Genomic DNA, 23,566 nt, shown 5'->3' on the forward strand with positions numbered 1-23,566 from the left:
ATGGGGCGGCAGGATGACTCCAGCAGGGGGGGATCATGGGCCTCTTGGCTCTCCAGCCGTGGGGACTCTCCAGCTCTGGCATGCCCGAAGCCCTTCCTTGTGACCCCCAGGAAATGACAGCTCATGCGTGACCACTTTAGGCAGACAGGCCCAGGAGGTGGTGGGTTTTCCCCTCTCCCGGCTTTCTCTCCAGACTGCCTGGAGAGAAGACAAGGGGGGACAGGAGCCCTCAATTCTGGTCCCAGCCAGTCACTGGCCTCCACCCCCCATGTACCCTGAGGTCTGGCTCATCCATCTGTGGTGGGAGGGCTTGGAGGGGAACCTTAAACTATCAGAGGATATGAAAGACTCCGGCTCCCTCAGGGGTTTGGGGCAAATCAGGGAGGGGTCATTTTGCAGCAGGACTTGGCCCTGGTGGCTCCATGCAGGCCTTTCTGTAGAGAAGGGTTCATGGTCCATTTAGAGGATGGCCACTGCCCTGAGAAGAGAGGGGTGGTGATGGCCCCATGTCAGGACCTGGCATGGCCAGAGAAAACACATCTTGCTTTTGGGAATTTCAGGGCCTGGATCATCCCTAGCTGGTGTCCCAAGAAAGGTATGATACACGCACTTTGAAAGGCATAGAAAGAGCCTCAAAGCCTTGTTGGCTGTGGGAGCCAGACGTGTGTGCCCCTATCAAATGAAGACAAAAATTCTTGCCCACCCATTCAGAGTAGCAGTGAGGATTTAGCATTCAAGTAGTTTGCAGTCCACACAGGAAGTCCAAACAGAAGTAGGAGGTGAACGAGGACGGGTAAGCAGCCTGGAGCCCGAGAGCTGTAGTTTGCCTCCCTCCTCCATCAGAGCACATGGGGGGAGGGGCCTATGTAAGCCCAGTAGGCCTCAGTTTGCCTGTCTGTTGAATGGGGGTAACAGATAGTCCCAGGGCTGTCATAGGGTTAATGGGGATACCCGTACAATGTGTTGCACATAGTAAGTGCTCTGCACACATTAGCTGATAGGTACAGCTTAGTCTCTCCCAGGAATCACTATTTAAGCAAACCTCGATAACACAAAATGGGTTTCCACTGAGCTTCCTTCCAATGTTCTCAGGGTTTTTTTTTTTTTTTAGATTTTGCTTACTTATTCATGAGAAACACAGAGAGAGGGGCAGAGACATAGACAGAAGGAGAAGGAGGCTTTCTGCGGGGAGCCCGATGCGGGACTCGATCCCAGGATCCTGGGATTACGACCTGAGCCAAAGGCAGACGCTCAACTACTGAGCCACCCAGGTGCCTCTGTTCTCAGGGTTTGCTTGCATCGCCTCTGCTGGTCCCTGAAGTACTGATGAAGGTACTGATGTGTCTCCGTGGCACAGAGAGCAACCCTGAGCTCACAGGGGTCAGTGGATTTGCCCCGTAGCCACACAACTACTGAGCGCCAGGGCTGGAATTGGACCTCAATCATCCACCCCAGAGCACATACCATTAAACCCTCCCTGTCAGCACTGCCTCCTAAAGTGAGGTCCCCCAGTTCCCGAGAATCTCCAACGTGCCATTGCCCGGTGACACAAAACCTGGCGCCAGCTGCCTTGTTGACACTGAATTCACCCGGTGTTCTCTCTGGGTGGGGAAATTGCAAATGCTCTCATTTTTCTTTATAGCATGGAACCCAAGCTCTGTTCCTTTATTCGTTAGTAAGAGCAAAGGCGACCTTGTTGAAATTGTGCTTCGGTACCCAAAGTTTCTGATTCTACCATCTTCCCGGAAATGTAGATGGAAGAGGCCTGTGAGGGTGCCTGGGAAAGTAGGGAGGAAGGGGTGGCCAGAGGGAGAGACTGGGTCACACGGGCCGGCGTGTTGGAGGGGCACCGAGTAGGAGATCAGAGCTGGGTTCACCACCTCCTTGATGCCCTCTCCCCACTCAAGAGCCCTGACAGTCGTCCCAGCCCGAGCCACCCCTCCGTGACCACAGGTCCTTTTAGGGAGAAGGCACAATGAAACAGGTGAAACTGAGTCCACCCAGTCTTCTGGCCCTTGGCCAAGTGAACCTGCAGTGATCTGGCTTCTGCAGGGGGTTTTGGGAGGGTCTGGGAGGGGGAAAAGAGATGGGGCAAGGCCTATAGTTCCCGAGGCTGAAAGTGAGGGTGCCAGCATGGTTGGGCTCTGGTGACAGCTCTCTTCCTGGCTTGTACACAGTCGCCTTCTTGCTGTGTCCCCACGTGGCCGAGTGTGAGCCAACGCTCTGGTGGCTCTTCCTAGAAGGACACTAATCCCATCACAGGGGATCCACCTCATGACCTCATCTGAACCTTATCTCCCAGAGCCTCCCCCACTTCCAAGGACCTTCACGCAAGGGTTGGGACTTCAACACAGGGATTGTGTTCAGTCCACCAGTGTCCTCCCCAGTGAAAGACGGTGAGTGAGGTGGTAGGTGAGGTTATCCCGGGTGCCCTTGGGAAATGTGGTGCCAAGACAGTCGTGGTCCTGGATCGATCCAGGTGCGCTGCAGGAGCGGGTGGTCAGTGCACTGAGGCAGCTGCACACACAGCACATCCCAGTCCAGTGTCCTTCCTGACCCTCCCCTGTCCCTGCCTGTGACTGCTAACCTCTTCTGTCATAGATGAGGGTGTTTATCGCCCTCAGATCTTTGTGAGGGCCCCCATTTGTTGAGCACCTGCTGTGTCCCAGGCAGACTACGTGCATCTTCTCATCCAATCCTTAGCAACTCTCTAAGGCAGGTGCTACGTCCAGTTCACAGATAAGGAAACTGAGGCAGAGCCAAGTTCACACAACTACTGGTAGGGGACAAGAAGGGGACTTTGAATCAGACACTCTCCAGTGCCCACTGCCTGTCACCCCATCTGACCCATGTCATCCTCACACCTGTCCAGTTCTATCCCTAGTTCTGGGTCATAGCATCCATCAGGAACATTCTTCAGATGGCCAAGAAATAGGATCAGCAGGACTTCAGGGGAGTGAAGGGCTAGAGGAGTGCATCCCTCTCTGGACCCTGCCTGGGGTGCAAGGACAGCCCCAGAATGACCTCACTTGTCCCCTGGGGGTGAGGGACAGAGCTGCCATGTTCACTCTTGGGATGCTGGGGGAGGGGGGCACAAGTAATGGATTCCTCTCAGAGTTTGAACTGAGAGATGAAAGACCTAGTTCTCCAAGGGCTGAGGGCTGCTCAGGGTTGCAGCTGTGTCCCTGATGGGTTTGGTCCCTGAGAGAGCTGTCCCCTCTACAACCCTCCCACTGCAGAGAAAATGCCCCATTCGCGTACTCCACACTGGCTGGGCTCCAGCAGGTTCTAATTTGGCCCTTTTGTGACTATTGGAAAGAAAATGGCTCAACTCTACCAAGGCGTGGCTTGTGAAACCAGCAGCATGGGCCTCCCTTGGGGGCCTAGAAATGTAGAGCCTCAGGCCTGCTGAGGCGGGTGACTCAGCCCAGGGGGTCGGTATGCACAATGACCTTTGAAGGGCCACACCTGTGCTGGCAGATCCCACTTGATGACCTCAAAGCACGCAAGGGACCCCCTTTTTGGGGCGCCTCTGTAGGATTTTGGTTGTGAAGTCCAGACACACTGGAGAGCTCTGCTGCCAGGACACTGCTCTGAGCCACTTTTAAGGCTGTGAAGACATTAGATGCTTCTCACCACCTGGGGAGTCACCCATGTTTGGGGCTGGAGCCAAAAACGGGGGTCAGGAGCGAAACACCCTGCATACCCTCCACTGTCTGTGTGCAGGCTGGCCCTGCCCTAGGCCCCTTTCGTGACCCCTACCTACCCTGAAAAGCAGCCCCTGGGTGCTGGTCTGCTGGGGGCCAGGCCCTGGAGAGCCCAGGGACCACAGGCCTCCCAGCCGGTGGGGAACTCCTGCAGGCAGGGTCCTCAGGGAGAGGCTGCAGGTCACTCACTGGAGGTGAGGTGTGCCCTTGGACTTTTTTTCTTTTGAGAAGTTCCATGTTTACTTAAATGTGTATTCAGGAAAATAAAGCAAATTTGATATCAGAGTCACAGACTTCCCATTGTGATAGCTTTAAGTTGAAGAAGCGTGCTGACGTAAGCAGATGTGGTTAATCATAGGTAGTAATTGCCACAAAGAGAAACCTGGGGTGAATGTGGGAAGACCACCAGGTGAGACCCCCGCAGGGTCTCCATCCCACAGAGGCAGCCTCAGCAGCTGGCAGAAGCAATTGTGAATGTGCTCATTGTATAATGACGTGGAGCTGCCCACGGCGTGGACTCTTAGGTCTGACAGGCCAGGTACAAATCCTGCTTCGGGTTCTTCACCAGACTTTGGGGAAGAAAAGCAGCCACGCCGAGCCTGGCTCTGCCCCGCAGGGAGTGGGAAGGCCAGTGGTGCATGGCCCTGGGGCTGGCTGAACTGAGGCACCAGCCCGAGACGGAGCAAGGAGATGGGACTTCGCTTTCTGCTGTCCCAGGTCAGCTTTGGCAGAGCCCAGGCCAACACAGCTCCTGCGAGGGTGGCAGCAGTCTGGTTGTAAAGGGCCAGGTGGTGGCCTTTCGCTCCTTTGGGTACACCGAGCCTGGCTCCAGACAGGGCTCCCGAGGCTGGTGGGCAGAGCCCAGAGCCCAGGTAGCTGCCACTCCACCCAGGCCCGTGTCTGCACACCTTGCACCTGGAATTAGTGAGGCCGACCAAAGAGGGGGAGTTGGTGGTCCCTGCCCCTCCCAGCCAGTGCCTTTGTACCTTGTTCCTCTGCACAGCACCCCGTCCACGCACACCTACCCCCCCACCTCACTTCACCTCACCCTGAGGGACTCTTCCACCTTCTCCCACACTGACCACATTAGCATTTTGCAACCCACAGGAGGGTTGGGCCTTGGGTGTCTTCTGTCGGTTGGTGAAATATGAACACAGAAGGGCCAGAGCATCTTTTAGTTGCTTTTCCAGGGACACCTGCCCCTAGAAGCACGCTTCTGTGGGAGGGAGACCATGCGGGCAGGGGGAGCGTCTCACCTAGTGCTCTTCCCACGTTCACCCCAGGTTTCTCTTTGTGGCAATTATCACCGATGACTAACCAGATCTGCTTATGTCAACACGCTTCTTCAACTTAAAATAAAGCTATTAAAATGGGAAGTCTGTAACTCTTCTATCAAATTTTCCTTATTTTTCCTAATACACATTTAAGCAAATACGTAATGTCTCAAAAGAAAAAAATGTCCACCCAGATTCCACCTGAAACAACCTGGTTTGCCAGCAGTGTGACAAATACAGGTGAAGTTAGGGGAGGAGTGTGAATTTTTGGACAAGTGCTGGCTCTCCCCCGTGCCCAGGTGTGTGACCTGGCAGGTCAGCTTCAGGTCCAGGCAGGTGTCTGTCGAGGAGGCAGATCTCTAAGAGATAGGCCATCCAGGTGTCCAGGATCAGGGCAGCTGCTCAGATGTTTCTTCCCTCTGCCTGCCCTTTCTGTCCCTGGCTTTATTGGCAACTTGATTTTGTAAAACTCAAGGTAAAGAGGCAGCACCAGAGAAGCAAACTGACTTTTCCAAGGGTTTGTGAGCCAAGCTGGCAGCCCAATCAGGAGTGCCTAGAGCAATAGCCCCATCCTCCTGTTGATGATTCCAGCATTGGGCTATGACCCCAGAGGCCAGGCCTCCCAGCTGGTTGGCCAGCCAGCCCCTTTGCTCCTGGAACCTGTGTAGAACTTTCCTTCCTATTACCCATCTGCATGCCTGGCCACTGAAGTCACTAGGAATGGTGCAAAAGAATCTAGGGGGCCAGGAAGGAGTAGGTTCCACGTGTCCAGGTACAAGACACAGGTGTGTCAGAGCCACAGTTTTCAGGCATGGTCATTTGTAGCTAATTGTCACTAATGTCTCAAAGCTTGTGAGTGACTTTAAAAAAAAAAAAAAAACGAATTAAGGCAGATCCAAGGTTATGGCTCTCAGTTGCTGCCCTTGCTCTGCAGACAAGGTGACCAGAACTAGGCCTTCTGTGACCAAAGCTCATAGAGTAAGCACACTAACCTGTGTGCACTGACCTTGTTCTCTACGCCAGTGCCATTCTTACTCCTTTACTTAACACTTTGACCAACCTCATAAGGCCCATACTACTATTAGCCATTTTCTTTTTTTTTTCTAAGATTTTATTTTTATTTATTCATGAGAAACAGAGAGAGAGAGAGAGGCAGAGATACAGGCAGAGGGAAAAGCAGGCTCCATGCAGGGAGCCCGATGTGAGACTCGATCCCGGGACCCCAAAATCATGCCGTGGATGGAAGGCAGGTGCTAAACCGCTGAGCCATTCAGGCGTCCCTATTACCCATTTTTGAGGTAAATCTAATGAGGCACAGAGAAGTCTGGTGACTCCTACAAGGTCACCCAGTAGTGAGGCTTAACTCCCAGGCTGCTGCCTGTTGCTTTTGCCAAAACACTTTAACTCCCAGGCTGCTGCCTGTTACTTTTGCCAAAACACTTGGGGAGAGCCGTCAGTGTCAGCAGATGTCAAAGACCCAAGGGTGGTTCCCCAGCTCCCAGAGTCCTGCTGCCCAGAAACACTGACAGTCCTCTTTACAGGCTGGGAACTGTAGGCTGGGCCTCCCCTGGCCCTTGCAGCAGGTGGCTCTGCGTGCCCGACGCCCACTGGGGGGTCACCCTGAGCAGAAGGCTGGGAAGGGCAGGTGCAGCCCAGTCCTCCCACCTGTGGGGATTACCTGCCATCAGGGTGTGAATGTGCCACTCGGGGAGCTCCGCAGCATGGGCCGAGATGTCCTCCGGGGGCAGGAGGCCTTGAGCTGCTGGCTGCCCTTGACAGCGTGTGTCCCTTCCTCTCCCCACAGCCACGTCCCCGTGCAAGATCCTCAAGTGCAACTCTGAGTTCTGGAGCGCCACAGCGGGCAGCCACTCCCCGGCCTCGGACGACGCCCCTGAGTTCTGCGCTGCTCTGCGCACCTACGCCCTGTGCACACGGCGCACGGCCCGCACCTGCCGGGGCGACCTGGCCTACCACTCGGCCGTCCATGGCATAGAGGACCTCATGAGCCAGTACAACTGCTCCAAGGATGGCCCCACGTCGCAGCCGCGCCTGCGCACCCTCCCGCCACCCAGCGACAGCCAGGAGCGCTCCGACAGCCCCGAGATCTGCCACTACGAGAAAAGCTTCCACAAGCACTCGGCAGCCCCCAACTACACACACTGCGGCCTCTTTGGGGACCCGCACCTCAGGACTTTCACAGACCGCTTCCAGACCTGCAAGGTGCAGGGCGCCTGGCCGCTCATCGACAATAATTACCTGAACGTGCAGGTCACCAACACACCTGTGCTGCCTGGCTCGGCCGCCACCGCCACCAGCAAGGTAAGGGTGAGTTTGGGTTGTGTGCATGCGCGTATGTGTGCTTGCATCGCTGTGCGAATGCTGGGGCCAGGTGTAAAGTGGATTTCTTACTAGGACTATTGTCCGCAAATTTTATTTTTTTTTAATTTTTTTTTATTATTTATTTATGATAGTCACAGAGAGAGAGAGAGAGGCAGAGACACAGGCAGAGGGAGAAGCAGGCTCCATGCACCGGGAGCCCGATGTGGGATTCAATCCCGGGTCTCCAGGATCGCGCCCTGGGCCAAAGGCAGGCGCCGAACCGCTGCGCCACCCAGGGATCCCCTGTCCGCAAATTTTAGAAACATTTGCCAGAGCACTCAGTTTCAAGCTTTTGGAATATTCTTTTCTTGCCTCCAAACTGTGTTTGGTAGAACTCCAGTATTAAAACTTGATAAAAGAGAAGCCTCTCTACAGGTATATCTCCCATCGTTGCCTCAGGGAGGGCGAACCCCATCCGCTGTGGACAAGTGGACTCGACAGCCCCTGGAGGGGATGGTCCTATCCAGGGGTTCTCACATGGTTGTGTTTACAAACTAAACAGATTTTATTTTTCTTTTTTAAAAGATTGTATTGATTTATTTAACAGAGAGAGCAAGCACGAGCAGGGGAAGTGGAGGCAGAAGGAGAAGGAGAAGCAGGCTCCCCGCTGAGCAGGGAGCCCAATGTGGGGCTTGATCCCAGGGCCCCAGGATCATGACCTAAGTTGAAGGCAGATGCTTAACCATCTGAGCCACCCACACACCCCAAACTGAATAGATTTTAGATAGTGATCCTGGGCCTCCCTACAGGCTGGTATAACACCAGATCTCTGGGTGGGGTCAGCATGTCTTGATTTTTTTTTTAAAGCCCCTGGTGATTCTGGCACATGGAGGGGTTAGGGACACCAGCTTAGATGCCAGGGCTGTAGGATGTTGATGGGACCAGCAAGGCTACAGGGTACCATCCTGCCCTCTCTTTGCCTATACTGACAGGCTGCAGCCCAAGGCAGGCAGGCTGTGGTGTCTGGGGGCAGAAGGAGATGGAGCAAGTGAGGATAGAGAAGCAGCTTACTGAGCCTCCGAGGGGCCACCCATGCAGCTTTTCCCTCCTCCCTTGGGCCAGCCCTGCCTGGCTGGGGCAGCTCCCTTTGACACATCCCAAAAGTGGGCTGTGCCTCTCCACCCAAAGTGCAGTGGGCTGGGAATGCTGAGCTAGCATTTGACCTGGGCTGGGTGGCTGTGGAGACGGGCATGTTCTCATTTGCCTTCTGGAGCCCCAGGGGCCACTGAGAGCTGGTCATCTTCTGACCCCAGAAGGCCTCAGTCTCTGGGTGGCAGGACTCAAGTCCTGCTCATGGGGCTACAGCCAGAGGCAGCCACGGATGTGGCCTGCGGCCCAGGCTCTTGGACATCCCCATCTTCCCCTCACCATCACTTACTTCCAGGAGGGTCTCCCTTGACCTCATACTCAGACTCAGCCAGAGGGCGCAGCCTCAAGCCCCGGAGGCCAGTGGGTTCTCAGGGTGCAGAGGATGGGGACGCATGGCCCTCCTCGGGGTCTGGCCCACCAGATCCCCTGGGTTTCCGGGTTGGCAGTGCATCTGTTTTCCTAGGAAAAGCACGTTGCAAGGCAGCACATTGGGCAGCGCCACACTGGTCCACAAGGCTGTTTCTGTTCCTTCCTATCCCTCCACACCCCAGAGCAGGACAGTGAGGTGACCTGGCAGCCAGGAAAACCCCGCCATCTCCCTCTGCCCTGGTGGCCCTGCATGCCTCCAGAGGGTCTCTTTCTGGGCCCCACTGCAGGATAAGAAACAAATGGGTCTTGGCCCCATGGACGCCCTTACAGGCCCTTGGCACCAGGCCATGAAGCCTAGTGGGCAACAGAATCATGGCCAGCACGCTCTCCACCCTGTCCGCCCTCCCAGCACTCCACAAAATGAGGGGGGCCCACGTCAAAGACCCAGCCGCCTTCCCTGGGGCCCTTAGCCTACCCGCCTCCCTCCTTCCCTAGAGCCAAGATAAATGAACGCCGGGAGCCTGAGGCTGCAGCTTCTAAATCCAGCAGCAAACATACTGCGGGAGGGGACCCCGCCTCCCTGTCCACCCTGGCAGGGGCACACGGACAAGTCTGAGGGTATGAGAGCGACATGGACTCTAGAAGCCCTGCCCCCTCTTCACCCAGGGAGCTGTGAGCAGCAGATGTGATAACAGAGCAGAGCACAGACTTGAGAGGGAGTGTGGCTTGTGACCAGCGGGGCTGGGCTGCTGCCCCCACTGACCAGGGGGAGAAGAGTACAGGGGTGATAGGGGGGATTGAGCCTTTAGGCCCCATCCCATCTGGTCCTGCAGGCTGGGGCAGCGTGCCTGAGCTTAGAACCCCTGGATACCAACCTCAGCTCTTCACTGGCGTGCACTGGGACCCTGAGCCCAGCGACACTGTCCCAAAACCAAATGGGTTAATGATCCAGTCACTTGTCTGTGTTCTTCAAATGTCCACTCTGCTCCAGGCTCGCTGCTGGGCCACAGCCAGCGGAAGTGCCCACACAGGGATGAGAGCCCCTCTCATCCCATCCCAGCCTGGAGGTTCCAGAAAGCATGGGGCTCTGCTGCAGAGTTTGACCCACCCAGCCCCTTCCTGCCCAGCGGCCCTCGTTTACACCCCCATTGGCCAGGAAGCAGCACGGGACTTGGACCCCGGAGACCCAGCAGCGACAGGGTGGGTCTGTGGCCAAGTCGGTCTGTGGCCAAGTCGGTCTCCGGCCTCAGGGCAGCCTGGGTTCCCCGGGTGAGAACCGCCAGTGGCTGGTTTCCAGCGCCCTTGGCCTGCCCACACCTGTTCTTTTAGGCCTCTGCTGCGCAGGTGTGTTGGTTTTGTTCATTCATTGATTCAACAAACATTTACGAAACACCTCTTTTGTGCCAGCCTCTGCGCTGGGTGCTTCCTCCCTCCTGGCAGCTCCCAGGCTGATAATGGGGAACGAAGGCAGGCAGAGGGGTGCTTGTGGTGGGTGCAGGATGCTCTGCCCAGAGCACTGGGGAGGGCTTCCTCCCAAGTCCTTGGGAGCAGAAGACTAGGGGAGAGACAGCAGAGCCAGGCCAGGCGTGGGGGAGCCGCCTGGAGCCTCAGGGGAAGCACAAGAAGCCAGGAGGCTGTTATCTCTGAGGGGCTTTCGTGCCTCCCCGCCAGAGCCCTCTGCCAGCCCCTTCTGGCCACTTGAACCCACTGCCCTGTGTACCCCCCTCCTCACCCGAGGGGGCCTCGGCTCCTTTTCCATGAAACCGGCATCATCCAGCCCAGCCCAGCCTTCTGTCCTCATAGATGAGCAAGATGTCCTGTTTTCCAGCCCAAGGTGAAACATTAGCCAGCTCCCCGCCGCCGTGGGCCTTCCTTCTTGCTCAGCCCCCACTCCACCACCCTCCTTCCAGCTGTACTGGGAGCACCCCATTGTACAGATCGGAAGACCGAGGCTCAGGGAGGAGAGGAATTCGTGTGTCTGCCGTCCCCTCCCCCACCTCCTTGCTGGTTCCGCCTAGAAATTACCACCCATCTGTTCACACCGCCTGACTCATCTCTTTGGTCTGTCACCCCCACTCCCGGAGTGTGAGCTCCTTGAGGACAAGGGTCTTGGACTCTGGCCCCCTTGTGTAGATACAGCCCCTGGTGCTGGGCCTCAGGCCGCTCTGGGCAGGGGCCGGGGGGGGGGCGGCAAAGGCAGGAGTGGCAGCCGCACCCGTGGCCGTGCTGGCAGCCAGCCGCCCGGCTTTCGACAGGCCCCTTCATGCTGTTACTTGTGGTTGAGTCCCTGGCACTGGTGCCAAGAAGAGTCTAGCAGGCTGTCAGCCTTCCAGGAGCCTGTCTCCACGAGAGATGACGGTTAGAGGGAAACCAGCCTTTCCTGTTCCAGGAGACTGATGCACTTGGAAGGCAGTACCCCCCACCCCCAGCCCCGCTCCCCAGCACGCCAGGCAGGGACACCAGAGCCCCTCGTCGCTCGCCCCCTCCCCAGTGGCAGGACCACCCACTGCCCAGACCACCCTGGCTGCACCCCCCCGCCCCCCGCAGGCAGCCTCCACATCAGGGCGGGAGCTGTGGGATGGAGAGAAGGGAGCAGCAGGAGGTGGAACTAATAAGTGGCCATTTCTGTAGGCCAGGGATGGCAGCGTCGCGGCAGGATGGAGGGGCTGCGGCCACCTGTGACATCCCACAGCAAACCAGAAGGGCCCGGCCACCCGGGACCAGGCGGTGGCCCCAGAGGGAAGGATGGGGAAATGGAGTCCAGTGCCCAGGGTGCCCTGTGCAGGCCAGGCCTCCCGTGTAGCACCCCCAGGCTCCTGGCAGGGTCCCCGGCTTCCAGCTTGGGAGCACCAGCTCCTCGTGTCCCGTGTGGACAGCAGAATGTGCCCCCGTCCATCCTGACCATTCACGTGGCCCCACGGGCACAGCACCAGGGATCCCAAGACTTTCAGGGAACCACGAAAAGACCTTAATTTGTTTTACAGTCAGAAGGAAAAAATCAGCATAATCCAACCTCGACTATATTAGTCTTCGCACCAAAGCAATCAACAAAATGTAGTTTTAATATTTTTGATGGAGAAAGGGGCCTGCAAAGGCCGAAGAGCCTGGAGTCCCCAAAAACCCAGCTGCAGTCTCTCTCATCCTCAGCTTTTTGAGTATCAGGGTGAGAAGGGGGAGTTTCTCCCTGAAGGTCCAGTCCCCTCGTGCACCCCGACTCTTTACCAGCATGGAGGGACCCGAGATCAGTGACGAGACAGCCCTGGACACCTGCAGCCGGGCCCTCGGTGACCTGTTGGTTTGCTCAGCCTAGAACTTCAGCTCCATGGTTGAGGCTCCAGGCTGAGGCTTCTTCCTGCCTGCTACCCCCTCGTCCTCCTGTCTGTGCCCCTGGCCACCCCTGCAGCCCCCTGAATTGCAGCCACACTGCCTGGCCTGTGGCCCGGCCATGCACCCCACCCTGGGCCCCAGCCTTTCTGGACCCTGGGCCTGAGCTGAGGTCCCTCACGGCTCTCCAGGCTCCCTTTGCCTACAGGACCCACTTGCAGTCTCCAGCAGGCCTGGGCCTTGCCTTTGTCTTACCCTGTGCCTTTTGGCCAGAAACTCCTTTAATGCTTGGTGGCACCGCCAGTCCTCTCTACCCCGAGGGCTGTCCCAGGCCTTCATTGTGCTGCTCCAACTGCCACATCGCCCAGGGTGCCCAGGCACAAAACCCAGCCACAGCCAGGACATCTGGGACCTGCCTCAGGCTGCAGACTCTCTGAGGATGTGGGGTACCCTTCAGGGGTCCCATTAGACAGCTGGCTAGGCCTCTCCCCTCCTGGGGGCAGGGAGAAGTTCTAGGAATGGTGGCCAAGGGGATGGGGGCAGTGCACGGGTTAGGAGTGGGGGTTTGCCAGAGGGCCCCAAAGGGCCTGAGCACCACTTGCCCCATGAGACAGCCTCCCTCCCTGGCTTTGGGCTGGAGTTCAGGTCCCAGCTGCCCTTGGCTCAGGGGGCAGGGACCTTAAAGCCACCAGTGGTAAAAAGCTGGTACCTGGGAAGAGAAATGAAGGAGGGTGTTGTTTCTCTCCCAAATGTGACTCCTGTCTCCAGCCCATGCAGTCTTCCTAGTTATGATGATGGGGGGAGAAAGCAGCCTGGCACTTGACCCAGGATAACAAGGGGAAGCATGCTTACTCCCCAGGCTATTTGTCTCCCATCCTTCTCCCAGGCCTCCTACTCTGTGGGCTTGTGGCCAAGAAGCGCCTCGGGGCTGGAAACCAGGAGAATGAAACCCAGCTCTACCTCTTGCTGGCTGTGTGACCTTGGGCAAGTCACTTGACCTCTCTGAGCCTAAATTTTCTCCACTCTAAATGGGAGGTAATGTCATCCTCCCCTGCCACACCACACAGAACTAGAAGATGCCTGTGTCTGTGGTTCACAGGAGGATGGTTACTAGTGGAGCCGCCCAGCCATCTGCTTCTCCTCAAGCAGCTCACCCAGGCCCTCACCCCCGGCTGCAGCCACCAGCAGAAATAGGCCTCCCTGCTCCTGCCCTGGCCAGGGCTGCATGCTCAGCCTGGAGCCCCCACCACCCCCGTTCCCTGTCTTCCTTTCTCTGACTGGTGCCTTTCTCCTCTCCTCCCCTCTGCTTCCCTCCAGGGCGTGGCCAGGTGACTCCTCAGGGCAGCCCGGCCACAGTGGCCTCTGCCTGCTTGTTCTTTCCTGGGGCACGAAATCTCCTCTTCCACCTGCTGTTACCTTTAGCCAGTGGCTTACAGTCCTTTTTAAGGCATTTAGCTGTAAGTCCCATGTTAGATGGCTGTGGACCATATTAGTTTCCTGTTGCTGCTGTAACAAACACCATGAAGTCAGTGTTTCAAACAAGCCGAAATGTCTTCTCTTGTAGCTCTGGAGGTGAGAAATCTACACTGAGTCTTTCAGGGCTAACATGAAGGTGTTAACAGGGTCAGTGCTTTTGGCTTCCAGGAGAGTATGTTCAGGGCTCTTCCAGCCTCTGGTGGTTGCCAGCATCCCTGGGCTATGGTCTACCCCTCCAGGTTCTGGCTCCATCTTAGGAGGACACTGTGCTTGTATGCAGGGCCCACCCAAATAATCCAGGATAACTTCTCCATCTCAGTATCCTGAACCTGTACCACACTCGGTGCCCATCACAAGTATGATCTTCATCCCCTCCCCGTGCCCCCCCATTCCCGCACCCCCCCATTCCCGCACCCCATTCCGTCTGGTCGTCATCAGTCTGCTCTCCGTGGTTCAGAGTCTGTTTCTTGGTTTGTTCTTTCTCTCCTTTAACTCCCTTTGTCCTATAGTAAAACACGTTGTTTTAAAGAAAACTGTTAAGTGCTTAATAATGCCGGTGGCACCAAAAGGTGACCGAAGGGGCCGGCGGCCTGGGGCACGGTGGGGGCTCCTCCGTCCCGCCCCCGCACACGCCCTGCGGCACCACTAACCCCGTCTCCGTCCCCTCCCCCCCAGCTCACCATCATCTTCAAGAACTTCCAGGAGTGTGTGGACCAGAAGGTGTACCAGGCCGAGATGGACGAGCTCCCGGCCGCCTTCGCCGACGGCTCCAAGAACGGCGGGGACAAGCACGGGGCCAACAGTCTGAAGATCACGGAGAAGGTGTCGGGCCAGCACGTGGAGATCCAGGCCAAGTACATCGGCACCACCATCGTGGTGCGCCAGGTGGGCCGCTACCTGACGTTCGCCGTGCGCATGCCCGAGGAGGTGGTCCACGCCGTGGAGGACCGCGACGGCCAGGGCCTCTACCTCTGCCTGCGGGGCTGCCCCCTCAACCAGCAGATCGACTTCCCGGGCCCCGGCGCCCGCAGCCCCGCGCCCGCCGCCGCCGACACCTTCCCCTACGAGGCGGCGGCGGCCAAGTGCAAGGAGAAGCTGCCGGTGGAGGACCTCTACTACCAGGCCTGCGTCTTCGACCTGCTCACCACGGGCGACGTCAACTTCACGCTGGCCGCCTACTACGCGCTGGAGGACGTCAAGATGCTGCACTCCAACAAGGACAGGCTGCACCTGTACGAGAGGACGCGGGAGCCGCCGGGCCGGGCCGCCGCGCCCCGGCCGCGCCCGGGCAGCCTCGCGCTCCTGGCCCTGCTCGCCGCCTTCCTGCGGGCCGTGGCCGTGGCCGTGGCCGCCTAGGCCCGAGGGCGCGCTCCTGGCCCCAGCCCCGGGGCGGCTGCGGGGGGCGGCTGCGGGGGGGGGGGGGGGGCCGGGGGCGCCCTGCAGCGTCTGCGGAGCTCAGAGGCGGACGGAGCCGCTGGCCGGCGGGCGGGCCGCGGGGCTGTGGACGGGGTGACCTCCCCGGGCCCCCGCTCCCCACCCCCTGCCTGGGGGGGACCTGGTGCGGTGCCGTCCGTGACAGTTGAGCTGTGCGAGGGGGGAGCCGCTCCCCTCCACCCGCCCCGCAGTGTGAATGTGCAAAACAGCCCCTCAGGCCCGAGCCCCCACGCCCGCCCCACCCCCGGAGACACTGGGAGACCCAGGACCGATCAGAGTCGAGCTCCTCCCCCACCCCAGCGATGCACTGAATCAGGCCCAGCTGACTGCTGCCCGCGCCCGCCACACGCACACACACACTCACACGAGCACACTCGCACACACTAGGCCGAGGTGCCCAGGCCTCCGCGAGGCTGAACCCCCCCCCCCCCCCCCCCCCCCCAGGCAGGGCCTCCTTTCCCCTCGGGCTTTGGGACGACTCCGGGGCGGTGGCTGCTCCGCGCCCCCGGCGGGCTGTAACCCCTTTGACCAGCAGGTGGCGCCCGCCGGGGCCCGGAGAGCGGCCGCGCGCAGCCCGCGGCCTGTGTCCGCGCCCGGGTCCCCGCTTAGGGCCCGGGCCGCAGGCTCCCCAGGGGCAGCGGCGCTGTCAGCACGAGGTCTGAGCGACGCCACTCGTGGGCCCGGGCGGGCCTCGCCGGCCCCCCATTGTCCACTGTGCTTGGGAGCTCACGTCCTCGTTTCTAGCCCTTGATCCCTGTTCCCTTCTCTCCAGCAGGTGGCAAGAGCCCTTGGGCAGGGAGCTGGGCCCGCAGGGCGCGGGCGGGAGACGCGGTGGACAGGGCCAGCTGGCCTGCCCTGATCCTCGCCCTTCTCCCCACCTGCCCGCCAAGCCCCGCCCCCCACCCGGCCACCCACGTCTGCGTGCTGGGGAGGCGGAGGAGCAGGGTCTGCAAGCTTCTCCACCCGAGCATCCCCGGATGGTCCCACCTAGTCCCCGCCCTCCAGCCCGTGGCCACACAGCCCGGAGACGCTTGCCACCCAGAGCCCTGGCCCCCATCCGAGGAGCCCTGAGCCAGTCCCTGCCTCTGCTGCTGTTCCAGAGAGCCCAGGGGCCAAGGCCGGCTCGGGCTCCACTCCCAAAGGTCCAGGAGGGCGGTTCCCACAGCCCCACACCGACCTGGCCCCCCAGCCTGGCAGCCCTCCTGCTGTTCCCCAGGGACCTCTCATACACTGGCCCAGGAGGCTCCCTGCCTCCCCTCCAAGAGGTCCCCTCTCTGCCCCAGCAGGGGCCGGCAGGTGGGAGGCGCGGCCCCCCGCCCGCCCTGCTGGTTTTTAGATGGTCCCTATGTTGGAAGTAAAAAGTGAAGCACTTTATTTTGGTTGTGTTTGATCGCGTTCTGCTTGGAAGTGGGGACTCCTCACTGCGTCCTTGTGTCTGCGACCTGTGTCGAGTGTCACCGCATGTACATATTGTAAATTATTTATTAACGGCTAAATGCAAGTAAAGTTTGGGGTTTTTTTTGTTTTGTTATTTTCTTTTGGACTGCGTGTTGGAATTTGCTTTCTGATTAGACTGGCCCCTTTGGAAAGGTGGAGAATAGGCTTCGGTCGTGGGAGTCCACTTACAGTGTGTGCACCTGGATGCAACTCACGCACGTGTGAGCGCGTGCCCGTGGAAAGGGGCGTCGCAGATGTTTGTGGAGGGTGAAGCCATTGAACACAAGCTTCCTACTTCTCCAGAACAGCTTTTTCTCCTTATGGGGCTTGTGGCCTCCCAAGTTTTCTTGCCTTGGCTAAGCCGGAACAGTTTCAGGAACAGATGGCCATGTGGCAGAGGGACATGAAAACAGGGGTGTGGGGTGAGAGGTTGGGTGGACTGGACTCAGATCCAGGATGCTGCCATGTGGCTGCCCACCCTCCATGCAGGCCCCTTGCTCACACAGCCCAGGGCCACACTGATGGCTCTGCAAAGAGGACCAAGACTTGCATGGCGCCAGGTTCACTGCTAGCTGTCCTCACATTTCATCGTTTAAAACCACCCAATGAGAGAGGAACAAATTCATGCCCATTTTACAAAGAAACAGACACTTGGCTTGATGATCTGATTTGCCTAGGGTCCTTAGCAGGGCGGGGCTTAGCCGTACACCTGGGTTTGTTTTGCCCTGTCTGTGCCTCTTCTTTTTTTTTTTAACTTATTTTTTATTGGTGTTCAATTTACCAACATACAGAATAACCCCCAGTGCCTGTCACCCATTCACTCCCATCCCCCACCCTCCTCCCCTGTGCCTATTCTTAACACCAGATGTCATGAAGCAGAACAGCAGCACCATTAATTAGGTCAGGCCGCATCCCGGGGGTCTCCCCTTCTCTAGCCCGGTGACCGTGGGCAGGTCACTTAATGTCCCTGAGCCTCTGATTCCTCCTCTATAAGGTGGGGAGTGCCTATCACATAGGATTGTTGGGAGATTCCATGAGTTTTTCTTATAAAGGGCTTGGAAAGGGGCCTGGCACACAGGGAGTGTCCAGGGCTGGTAGCCCTGTTTTCCCAGAGCAGAAGGGGTTGAGTGAGCCAGTGGGCGGGATGAGGGGAGAGGGTCACACAGACTCTGGGAGCTTGGGAGGGAGGTAAGCGGAAAGGCCAGCCAGCGGAGGAATCCAGAGGGTGAGCATGTAACCAGTCTAAGCCAAAGGAGAAGGTTAAAGGCAGGGAGAACTTTCTAGAACCCAGCTCTTAGGCTCCCAGAGAGGGCATGGCATTGTGGGCATGGGGAGGAATAACCAGACTGGAGGGGATGAAAGGAGTCGGAACATACGTACACATCTTATCCCGTTTCCCAAACTGTCAGGATCGAGAGGCACCTCTCACTCTTGCTCTCATTCTCGCTCTCTCTCTTGCTCTCTCTCTCTCTGTAGCAGCCAGGATGGAATAACTCACAGGGGAGGCGCCATGGAGGCAGCACAGCCACTGGCACTTGGCCCTCGCAGAAGAACCGATTATTGAGAAGCCAGGGCGCACAGGATTGAAAATAAAAAAATCCCGTTCGCCATCAGATGAAAATGCTATGGCACTTGCCAAAAAATATTCTTGGTTTGGAATTTGTTCAGGACCCTAAATTTAACCAGCTGGAACTCTTTCCCAGTACCATGCTACTGGTTGCCCATGAACATGGAAATTTGCATTTCATCATGAATATGGAACACAGAGTCTTTAGCTAAAATGATCCCCAAGAAGTGGCTTCATCTTGCACCACCGGCTGGGTTTGGAGCGGCCTCCTCTGCCAGCGAGATGGAGGCCAGGCGGCCCGGAGGTTAATGCACTAGCAGACGGGGGGGGGGGGGGGGGGGGGGTGCGTCCCTCCTCACTGCACCCCTGCACACTGATGTGTGGCAAGAACTCTTGGAGATTTAGTGTGGAGAACCAAAATTCATAAGAGAGGAAGGGCAACCAGAAACAAATCAGGGAGGGTCATTTATAAGGAGGCAAAGATCTGGGGTGAAAACATCATGGGGACCTCTGGGCAGAGCTGCCATCAAGCCAGGCATGACCGGGTCTCAGAGTGATGCCTGGGAGCCGCACAGAGCAGGGTGGTGGCACTTGGTCTCAGGCTGCAGGCCCACTTGGCGTCCAACCTGGCTCTGCCTGTCACTAGTTGTGTGGTCTCCCTTGGATATTTGGAGGCTTAGATTTCTTATTTGTAAAACAGAATTATGAGTACCTACCTCCCGAGGTCATTACAGAACTCCAACGAGCTAATGCTCATAAGTGGCCTCGCACAGGGGCCCCCAAGCAGCACAGGGAGGCCGCCAACAAGGATGAGTCCCCTCCCCTTGCAGTGGCGTGTCCTCACGTGTTCATTCGATAATTCTTTCATGATCACTTGCGCTGAAGGCAGACAGCAGAGTCCTCAGACTGACCAGTCCATAGGCAGTGACACAATCAGATATCCCCTGGTGACAAGCGCCACAGAGGAAAGGGAAGCAGGTTCATCTGAGAGAGACCCACCTGGATGGGAGGCGGGTGGGGAGGAGCTTTCACAGGGGGCGGGGAGCAAGGGAGACCTCTGACCAGATCACCTGCATGGATTTGGGGGATGAGCTAGGCAAAGAGCTGGGGAGAGCCTTCTGTGCAGAGAGGGCAGTGAGCGCAAAGAGCCTGGCCCAACGGTGGCCCAGTTGGCGAGGCAGCAGAAAATCATGGGACAGGCCACACTGGGTGGATGGCCCAGGGTCCAGGTGAGGCTGCAGAGTGGCCGGAGGGAGCACTGCAGACCCTCAACTAGGTGTGTAAGGCGAGACTTGCTGCTTTATTCTGGCTACCAGAGGGAGCCATTTGCAGCTTTGACCAGGTACAGAAAGTGTCCAGCTTGGGTTTTAAAGGCATAGTTCCAGGGCACCTGGGGGGCTCAGTGGTTGAGCATCTGCCTTCGGCTCAGGGTGTGATCCCAGGGTCCTGGGATCCAGTCCCACATCGGGCTCCCTGCAGGGAGCCTGCTTCTCCCTCTGCCTGTGTCTCTGCCCCTTTCTGTGTGTCTCTCAAGAATAAATAGATAAAATATTTTTNGAAAGAAAGAAAGAAAGAAAGAAAGAAAGAAAGAAAGAAAGAAAGAAAGAAGAAAGAAAGAAGAAAGAAAGAAGAAGAAGAAGAAGAGAAGGAAGGAAGAAGAAAGAGAAGGAAGGAAGGAAGAAGAGAAGAGAAGAGAGAAGAGAGAAAGAAAGAAAGAGAAGGAAGGAAGGAAGGAAGGAAGGAAGAGAGAGAGAGAAAGAGAGAAAGAAAGAAAAAGAAAGAAAGAAAGAAAAGAAAGGAAGGAAGGGAGAGAAAGAGAGAAAGAAAGAAAGAAAGAAAGAAAGAAAGAAAGAAAGAAAGAAAGAAAGAAAGAAAGAAAGAAAAAGAAAGAGAAAGAAAGAAAGGCATTGTTCCAGGCTTGGTGAGGTGAGGGAGAAAGGGAGTTGGGGGCTCCGCACGAAGCTAGTCAGGCGTGGGGTGGTAGGGGCAGTGCTGGAGGTGCCATGAATGTCCCCCTTGGGGGTATAACACGAGGGGGCTGCAGGCAGGGGTTGGCAAGCAGGAGACCTGGGTGTGAGTGCTCTGAGTGCTTTAGTGTATGTAAACAGTTTTTGATATGTATTGTCTAAATGCATTTAAATCTCTTTTACTCAAAAGCTACAGCAAAAATATTGGTATGTGACCACATAAGACTGTCAATGCCAACAAAGACAACACTAATCAGCATATCCTACAGTGGATTGCAGTGCTCTCCAAATTATTTGAAAAATGCATTACAGACAACTTGCCTGACTTTTAAATGAGCATGAAAGGCCCTCTAATCTATGCAGGTTTCCTCATAATGCAATTAGAAAATGCCAGTGTGTTTTTGCTCACTTCATATGTAACAGGTGCCCTTATGTTGTGCTGTATCCTGTGCTTTTTCTGTGGGACCATTCCCTTCAGGAACAGAGCACCATGATTCCAATATGTGTGTATTTACTAACCCTTACTGTGGCACCACTTAGCCACTGTGGGGGGGCAGGTTTGGGACACTAAAATGAACATTTTACTTTGGGCCCCACTAGAAAACACATGCAGCCGAACTGTCTTTCATTTTTCTCTTAGGATTTTATTTATGTATTTCGAGGGTAGGGAGAGGCAGAGGCTGAGGCAGAGATGGAATCTCAGGCAGGCTGCCTGCAAAGAGCTAAGCGAGGGGCCTGATGCAGGGCTTGAGCCCATGGCCCTGAGGTCACGACCTGAACCTAAACCAAAAGCTGCGTGCCCTTCAGACTGAGGCACCCAGGAGTCCCTGGATTGTCTTTAATTTTTAAATTAAATGATGTACACTTTCAAGGAGTGAATGTTTACAGAGCACAGTGCTCATAAAAGGAACTTCCAGAACAAAGAGGTGTTCCCATTGAACAAACTGGTCGCAATGCCGTGGTTGGTAAGATTGGCAGAAAGTCTAGGGGCCGTCTCTTGGTGGCTAGTCCCAAGGCCACGCTCCAGCACGGAATCTCAGGAGCCCCACAGGTCAGGGGCGGGGCAGGCCACAGGCTTAGGAAAAGACAGCTGGGCTTCCAGGATAGGACTTTACCACAAATACCAAAGTTCTGATCCTGATGATGAAAAGGGTGTTAAAACTGTAAAACAGAAAATTCAAAGAATAGCAAGGAACCCCGGGAGGGGCGTTTGTTACCAACTCGGCACAGCTACTAGTTGCAAGGAGGCCCAGCTCACTCATGGACCTGCCACTTGCTGGCTGTGTGACTGGGAACTTCAGAATCCTTGTCCGCACAGTGAAGGCGGCGGCCCTCCTGCAGGGATGCCTGGGAAGACCAGGGCAAGAAATAGGGAGCATGCCCCGAGCAGGCCTGCACCCCAGCAAGCATCCACTCCCTGTCCCTTCTCATCCCCCCCAAGTCACACCACCTTTGTGGGCTCACCGCCTGATCCAGCATCCGGAGGGAACCCCAGCACACCAGGCAGGCCGCTGCCCCTGCTTGCTCCCAGGCGGACTGAGATCTGGGGAGTCCCACCCGCTAGTCTCCCACGCCTGTGTCTCCCATGACACCAAGGGTGGAGACCTGATTTTGTTCCATGTGTTCATCTCTTAGGTGTGCTTCAGAAATCATGTCTCTTGGGTCTGATGGGCCTTACTTGTCGAAATCTTGAAATAATTGAAGAGCTTGGGCTAGAGAAGCTTGGTGTCCTGGCCAGGGGTCAGTGGGAACCCCGCACACCCCCACCAGCCATCTAAGGACCTCTAATGCCATGGAGGCACCCGCTGTCCCCAAGGAACTGCCACCCCCTGAATCTGTGGGGCCACAATCCCAGACAGCCTAGATCCCAAGGCCAGGATCACCTGCCCAGAAGATCACTGGGATGGCTCACAGATTTTTCCACATTCGAACACATTCCTGCTCAGTTCATTCCTCCCTCCCCTGGGAACCAGAGCCCATGGCAGGCCTCATGTGTCTGCTTTGTCTAAAGCGGTGCTCAGACCTCCTGACCGCATGGCAGGGGTGAGATGCGGCCTCATTCTCAGCCCCAGCCACCTCAACCAGGAGGCAACAATGACACCACCTCCCCCACACTATCCTCCTGCAGAGCACCCACCTACACCAAACCTGACTTTGAGTCTCACAGATGCTTTGACAATTTTTGTGACACTTCTGAAAGTAGATGCTGTTGCTCATTTCAAGATGAACATCCACACCCATGTCACCTGCCTGTGCAGGTGGGGCTCTGTGGAGGCCATCAGGAGTTCTGGTCCTGGGTGAGCAGGAGTGGGGCCAGACCCCTGCTGGGATGCTAGGTGGGCAGATGGACTTCACACCTGGACCCCAAAGAGAAGAAGGATGGGAGAGATCTGAAGTCGGAGAGGCTTAGGGTTTCAGAGAGAGATGACACCAGGGTGCCGGTGGGTTCTTGGAAGGCTCACCATAGTCTGGGGGTGGTCATCAGCTTCCCCAGGTGAGAGACAAGCCTTCTCAGCAATCCCAGACATGACCCAGCTGCTGCTACAGACTCCACTCCCATTTACATGGAGGCTGGAGTCACCCTAGCATGACAGCTACATTTTTTGGCCACCTGCCATGTGTCCGGCACCCTGCCAAGTATTTGATCCCCGTGCTGATTTATCATGGTGGTGCCCCCTTCCAATTCCTCCCTCCTGGAGTTCAGGTTGCTTAAAGCCAGGCCCCATCCACAAAAGAGCTCCTGGGTGGCCTTCAGGTCAAGGCTGCAGACCTGGACCACCAGAAACCAAATGCCAAAGTAAGGGCCAGGACCCCTGTCCCCTGGGCATCACAGGACAACCACGGCATCCACCACGTTGACTTAACACACCTTTTTGTTCCTGCTAATGGCGGGGGATGAATCCTTAAGGCCAGTGCCCACGGCCTCCTCCTTCTGGGTGTCCACTCTGATGGTCTAACACAGCAGCGAAGTCTTTCCTCCTTTCCTTTCTCTCTCCCCTCCCTTCCTTGCACAAACATTTTTAGGAGCATCCTCTATGTGTCCCACCACAGTCTGGGTTTGGGGAATCCGTTTATTTATTCTAGAGACCCTGGGAGGAGTCAGGCAGTGACTCATTGTTGGGGAGAAAGCGGTGACCCCAGGAGATGACCGTGCCTGCCTCCCTGGGACCAACTTCTTGGAGTGAGAGGCAGGTAGCGCACAGGTTAGTTCACTGTGAGCAGAGCAGGGGAAGGGAGGCAGAAGGACCTGGGGGACGGCATGCTGGCCGTCCCCACTTGCTGGTTCTCGGTCCTTGAGCCAGTCACACGCGGCTTCTGAGCCTGTTCATCCACAACGAGGGGAAGGATGAGAGTTTGTGGGAATAAGATGATTCTACTTGGGTGACAGCAAGGAGCCATGGAAGGAGGCAGTGACAAGCTGGCCTTGAGAGGTGGGAGGAGCTGGGGTGGAGTGTGAGTTGCTCCACTCCCTAGATATGTGATCTCGGCTCGTTACCTAAAGTCTTGGGGCCTCACGATCCTCAACCGAGAAAGGGGATATAT

General features: G+C 56.8%; 1 protein-coding gene across 3 annotated transcripts in view; it reads left to right on the plus strand.

The window, feature by feature from the left end:
- Positions 1-16,573, plus strand: part of RGMA (repulsive guidance molecule BMP co-receptor a) — a 44,719-nt gene extending 28,146 nt beyond the window's left edge. For all 3 annotated transcript variants that reach the window (XM_041752844.1, XM_041752846.1, XM_041752843.1), the window contains exons 3-4: positions 6,786-7,300; positions 14,294-16,573. In XM_041752844.1, coding sequence (XP_041608778.1) covers positions 6,786-7,300; positions 14,294-14,974 — 1,196 coding nt within the window. In that variant the 3' untranslated portion in view covers positions 14,975-16,573. The remainder of the gene's footprint in view (positions 1-6,785; positions 7,301-14,293) is intronic.
- Positions 16,574-23,566: the final 6,993 nt, after the last annotated feature.

The sequence above is a fragment of the Vulpes lagopus genome, chromosome 4 (genome assembly GCF_018345385.1).
Source record: "Vulpes lagopus strain Blue_001 chromosome 4, ASM1834538v1, whole genome shotgun sequence".
In the NCBI taxonomy this organism is placed as follows: domain Eukaryota; kingdom Metazoa; phylum Chordata; class Mammalia; order Carnivora; family Canidae; genus Vulpes; species Vulpes lagopus.